Below are 6,439 nucleotides of genomic sequence, written 5' to 3'. Positions count from 1 at the left end.
TAATTCACAGCGCTTACCAGAGCACACACCCTCCCCAGTGTCTATCACCCAGTCACCCCATCCCTCCCACCCCACCCCCCACTCCAGCAACCCTCAGTTTGTTTCCTGAGATTAAGAATTCCTCATATCAGTGAGGTCATATGATACATGTCTTTCGCTGTTTGTATCAGTCCTATTTTTTTATCACCTCTATTTAGTAGGTAAATTATAGCATCAGATGCTTATACTCAAAAACAGGAAAGTCTGAAAATTAATGAGCAGAAGTTAAAAAAAAAACCAAAAGAAAGTGAAAGAAATAGAATAATGGTAAGAAAAACAGTTAAATAGAAAACAAAGATATAACAGAGATGTAAAAAGCCAAAAGTTGATTATTTTTAAAAACTTATAAAAGTGACAACTTCTGGCAAGACTGATCAAGAGGAAAACGAGAAGATACCAATAAACAATATTAGAACAAAAGAGAGGACATAACTGCAAATGCAACATTTAAAAATCTGAATATAAGAACTTCAAGCAAATACATTTAAAAAGTGATCTGAGATAGAAAAATTCCTAGAAAACCATAACTTAATATTAACAAGTAGAAATAGCAAACTGGAATGATTCTATAACTATTTAAAAGATTGTTATCAGTTAAAAATTTTCTTACAAAGAAGATAGTAGGCTCAGATGTTTTTATTTGGAAGTTGTGCCACCTTGTATAACCTCTGTCAGAAAACAGAATGAAAGGAAATCATTCCCACTTCATTTTATGCCACTAAAATCAAATAGAGAAACACGAGAACCATGGTAAAATTAGGAACCAAGCTCATTCATGAACAAAATACCAAATTCCTAAATAAAATATTAATGAACTAAATCCAGCAGTTTTTATTTATCCTAGGACTGCGAGATTAGTTCAACACAAGAAACATCTCCAATGTAATTCACATTAACAAATTAAAATAGAAAATTAACATGTCATCTCAAGAAATAGAGAAAATACATTTATAAATTTCAAAGTTTACTCATTTAAAAAATCCTACTGGCAAACTAAGAATAAACTGGAACTTTCTTTTTTTTTTTTTTTAGAGGGATTTTATTTATTATTTGACAGAGAGAGAGACAGATTGAGAAAGAGCAGGGGGAGAGGCAGGCAGAGGGAGAGGGAGAAGCAGACTCCCTGCCGAGCAGGGAGCCCCGATGTGGGACTCAATCCCAGGACCCTGAGATCCTGACTGGAGCCGAAGGCAGACGCTTAACCAACTGAGCCACCCAGGCACCTAGAACTTCTTTAACCTATTAAGTGAAATCTACAAAAAACTACTGCAAATTTACACAATGGTGAAACTTTAAGAACATTCCCTTTAAAATTAGGATCAACATAACAATGCACACTATTAACATTTCTATTCAACAATGTACTTAAAATGGTGTGTTTTTGTTGGAGATGAGTGGTCCCAGGAGTGCAGTAATATAAGAAAAAGAGATACAAAAATATAAAGATGGGAGGTGAAAAAAGAGAATTGTCATTTACATATAAATTATCAAAATTAATAAGAAAGTTTATCAGGTTTTCTAGTTACAAATGCAATATACAAAAACTACAATTATATTCATATACATTACCAATAAACTGCTATAAAATGTAATTTTCTAAAAAGGTATTGTTTACAATAGCAACAATAAAGGAATTTCTTATAATGATGTGCAAGCCCCTTCAAATTATAAAAGTTCGCTTGAATAACATGAAAAGGTTTTAAATAGATGGAGAGACATACTGTGTTTACAGAAAACTCAATGTCACAGAGATTGATCTTAATTTGATCTTAAATTGATCTACAGATTGAATGTAATTCCAATCAAAATCCCAGAATTCTGTGTGTATGTGTGTGTATGTGTGTAACTTGAAAAGCTAATTCCAAAATTTATGCAGACAAAAAATTTTACTGCAGTATTGTTCATAACCAAAAACTAGAAACTACCTAAATGTGCATCAACAGTTAGATGGAAAGGGGTGCCTGGGTGGCTCAGTCGGTTAAGCGGCTGCCTTCGGCTCAGGTCATGATCCCAGGGATCTGGGATGGAGTCCTGCATCATGCTCCCTGCTCAGTGGGGTGTCTGCTTCTCCCTCTGCCCCTCCCCCTACCCATGATCTCTCCCTCTCTCATGCACTTGCTCTCTCTCTCTCTCAAATAAATAAACAAAATCTTAAAAAAAAAAACAGATGGATAAACCATGAGGTATTCACAAAATGTAGTACTACACAGCAAGGAGAATAAACAATATAACTACATGCAACAATAATATAGATGGCACACAAAACATAACACTGAATGAGAAAACAAGTCCAGATGGACATACACAGCTTTTCAGGCACTTTACACATGTTAATGCATTTAATTCTCAGAACAACATCATTGATTGTGTTCATCTCCTCACCCACTGCCCTTTTTGGAACCAGGCAGGTCTAGAGAGGATGCTCCAAGCAAAGGATGATTAAGATCTTTCAGTGGTAAATAGACTCTCCAGCAAGAGAGATGAGGCAGACATTTTCCAGGGCAGGATTTGGCAAACACCAAGTTTATTGTGTCTGCGGTCTGACATAATTCAATCACTAATGAGCGACTGTCTTGTACACACAGAGCCCATGCTTGCCTATGGTGAGTAGTAGAGTGAGTGGAAGTAGAGCATTAAACATCTGCTGTGTGCCAGGTTCTGAGCTTGATGCTGAGGATATGATGGGCAGAAAGACCACGCACCCACCTTCTTGTTTAAATAATAATTAACATTTATGGAGCACTTACTATGAGCTGGACATTCTAAGCATTTTATATATTTTATTCTCTAATCTTCACAACACTATTATTCACTTCTTTTTACAGATGAAGAAATGGAAGCACAGGGAGGTAAAGAGACATGCCCAAAGTCACAGAGGCAGGAGGTGGCAGAGCTGGGATTCAAACCTAGGCAGTCTGGATCCAGACCTCTGAATCACTGAATCATCTCAACAACACAATGTGAGAAATAGTTATTAGTTCTGTTTTGCAGCTAAGGAAAGAGAGGCTCAGAACTAAAGTGAGCACATATTTGTTTTGCACCCTCTATGTGACAGAGACTATATTAGGTGATTTATGTATATTATTTCTGCAACCTGAAAGACAGAGTTCACGGAAATATAAAGGTCCTAACTCTGGAGGACCCAGGTATGCAGAGACTGGCTTGCCTGCTTGTCAACTAAATCCAACAGCCCCTTGGAAAGAAATAAAGTGGTTCACTGGATGGCGGTGGGATGTAATTCTCAGTCTCATCCAGGCTCCTAGATCTCTAGATGAGTGAGTGAAACTGCTGGTGGAGAGAAGGAAAGAGAACAGTAGGCTGTTTTTTTTCTGTCTCTCCCTCTTCTTCCTCCATCTACATCTTGCATACTATACACCATATTTAATATCCTACATCTTCCTGTATTCTCTAAGCAACTACCTCTCCTCCCAATAGCACTGAGCCTGGACCTCCTCTAGCGTTAGCATAGTGGGAGCTTGGTCAGGTGGACCTCAAAATGTCTGGGTCCCACAGTCCACAGCTGTCTTATCTCTGCCCACCTCATGGTTCCTCAGGCCATAATCCTTGGGCTGGAAGCACCTTGGTCTACAACCGTCCCCTGTTATCTGTGGGAAATGGTATACTTCAGTGTTTTAAAAAAAATATTTACAAGTTTTGTTTGCTTCTCCTTTGTCTCTGTTTTCTTAAATTTTCAAAATGAATATTACACAGCAGGCTCTTCCTGAGAGGCTGTTTTTTCTCTCAAATTCCCAGAGTAGCAAAAGTGTCCATGTGTGCCAAGAAGGCAATGCAGAAGACAGGACACCCAGACTTTCCCAACTCAGACAGGTATAGACTTATTAGAAGAGGCTTGAGAAAAGGGAGGAGCAAAACTGACCAATGGCATGGTACTGTTGTGTATCCAGCACCTGTTCCCTGAGAAATTATGCCAGGAACCATTACCTTATTTCACCCAAGCACTATCAGACAGGACCAATTTCCAGACACTTCATTGAGGTCACCAAAATGAAACATTCTAGGCTAGCACTGAACAGTTTCAAACTAGCAATGTCAAATTTCAAACAGGAAGCATTTCAAATAAGCTCTGGATAAGAAAGGAAAAAAAGTGCCTAGTCAAAAATCCCTCTAAGATGGTCTTTACCTAATCCTCATTCTTTCTCTGTCCTTCATCTCTCTCTTTCTCTTATTCTTTCTCTATCTTTTCTGACATTATCCTTTTGTTGTTCTACAGTTACTTCATTCAGCTGCTTATCTAGTCCAACTTTCAGGATGGGTTGGGGGTAGATGTGGGGGGGGGGCATGTCCTTTGCTCTTCTTCTACACCCACTTGAAGCCCATGAAAGCAAATCACACTTACAGCCCCTCCTCCACTGTAGCCGGCTGCTGCCACTGCTGTGTGGAATCCAGATCTTCTGCAACCTGTTTTGGGTGAGCTCTCCCATCTCTTGAGACATCTTAGGTGTCGCAGCTAATGACACCACTGTCCACAAGGTACTGGGCCTCACTTCCTGTCTTACTAGCTGTCTCTTCTGTTAATGTGGCCACAGCAGCAGGTGGACAGAGTTGGGACAGGCAGGTGCACTGGGCTTCTGAGCCCTCTGGCAGCCTGTCTCCAGCCCTCTCTCCTCTTTCCTAGTCCTTGCCTGACTTGCCTGCCTCTGTGCCTGTATATACCAGTGGGGGCTTGGGTGCAGAGAGAGGTTGGGCAGAGGTCAGCAGAGGCCTCTGAACTCCAAGAGCTGTGTACATAGGAGATAAGTTGGAGCCCAGCAAGGAAGGCAGCCAGCAAGACAGCCTAGGTCTGGCCAGTTACTTCCCTCCAATGAAGACAGGACTAGTAGAACATGCAAATAAAAGACCAAAGATCATGTGCTTATATCCTGTGTGGGGTGGAAGAGGTAAAGGTGATGGAGGCAGGTCTCAGCCGCTTTCACAGCTTTGAAATAAAAAAAAAAAAATGGGCCCAAGTATAATGTCAAGTTCTAACCCAGAAACAGAGATCCACATCAGAAATTCAAGGTTCTCAAGTACAAACAAAATCCCTACTGAAAAATGCACTTTTGAGCTAGCAATCAAAAACCAGAACTGGAAGTGGAAGGTTCATTGTCTCACTGTTTCCCCCCACCCAAAATGTTATTGTGACCGTTGTCTTCCCCTGAATTCTGCTGCCTTTCCTAGCACAGGGCCTCTCCCTCCTAAAATGTGCTGCTTGGGGTCACTCTTGGGAGAGATGGGCACCATCTGATCATCTTTATGTTCTCCCCAGCCAAGGCTAAATAAATTAGAGTAAACCTGACACCTTGGGAAGAGAAGTAAATGTAGCCATTTCTGTGGGGAGAGACAGTAAGCACTGCACACATGGCTGCCAGCTGCCATTAGGTGCCCTAGGAAGAAAGGCCTCATGATCTGACTACAGTTCTTCATACCAAGCTGAGGAGATGGAGGCTTAGGGTGAAGGCTGCAGCAGGCTGAGTGTGGGGAGCAGGGAGCAATGACCTCAAAGTAGGACAAGTCCATAGGACAGAGCCATCCCACCCAGATGTGTCTACTTTACCTTCCCCTGGGGGGAAGAGCTCATGTAATGACACAGCGTACCTGGAATATGTCCAAGTGTACTCTTACTTCATTCTTTTGCAACATTCCCACCCCCTGATGAACCTCCAATGATTGGCTACAAGGAATCTCAACTTTCTTCCATTGAACTAGGCTACACAGGAACAAGCTTTTGGGTATAGAAATCTCTAATCCCTTTCCTCCAATGTTCTTGGCTGCACTTTGCCTTTTAAGAAGTTCCCTAAAAGTTTATTCTCAGTATCCTAGTCTATACAAAGGTTAGATTCCCTCTAGTTGTGTATAAATCAATCCAAACCTTCAATACATTTTGGAGCCTGCCCATCTAAATGAATTTACTGAGGCAGTGAATCACAGTGGTTAACAGAAATGGGCTGGGGAGCCATACTACCTGAATGGAATCCCACCTCTTCCCCCATTATGAGATCCTGGGCAGAAAACTTAAATTCACAGTGCCTCAGTTTTTTCATCTGGTAAGAGTATCTACCCACTTAAAGTTGTTGAAAACTCAACGTGTTGATACACATAAAGCAACCTGGGAAATGTTCAAAATACACTAGTTAACACCTATTCCCTTTGCTGGGTATACAAGAAACAATAAGGGGAATTTATAACATATAACAAAGGGTTAATATTTATAATAAAGAGCTCCTGCCAATCAATTAGAAAGGTAAATTTACTTTTACTTTTTTGGTTTTGTGATACAGAAGGCCCTAGAAATCATTTCACCTGATCTTCTCTGGTAAAATGGAGGCCTAGAGAGGGGAAGTATTTTCCTAAGGCCCTATAGCAAACAAGTGCCCAAGTCAGAACACTGAGGACCTGGTTT

The 6,439-nt window shown here is 40.6% G+C and overlaps 1 protein-coding gene across 1 annotated transcript in view; it reads right to left on the bottom strand.

Moving 5' to 3' along the window:
• The window catches only part of PFKFB1 (6-phosphofructo-2-kinase/fructose-2,6-biphosphatase 1), a 63,138-nt gene extending 56,955 nt beyond the window's left edge, over positions 1 to 6,183 (bottom strand). The window contains exon 1 of the mRNA XM_081809284.1: positions 4,397 to 6,183. Coding sequence (XP_081665410.1) covers positions 4,397 to 4,493 — 97 coding nt within the window. The 5' untranslated portion in view covers positions 4,494 to 6,183. The remainder of the gene's footprint in view (positions 1 to 4,396) is intronic.
• Positions 6,184 to 6,439: the final 256 nt, after the last annotated feature.

This window comes from Leptonychotes weddellii, chromosome X (assembly GCF_054177405.1).
Source record: "Leptonychotes weddellii isolate Sample4059 chromosome X, ASM5417740v2, whole genome shotgun sequence".
Taxonomy (NCBI): Eukaryota; Metazoa; Chordata; class Mammalia; order Carnivora; family Phocidae; genus Leptonychotes; species Leptonychotes weddellii.
The sequence above is the reverse complement of the archived record's forward strand: the minus strand, read 5'-3'. Positions and strand labels throughout refer to the sequence as shown.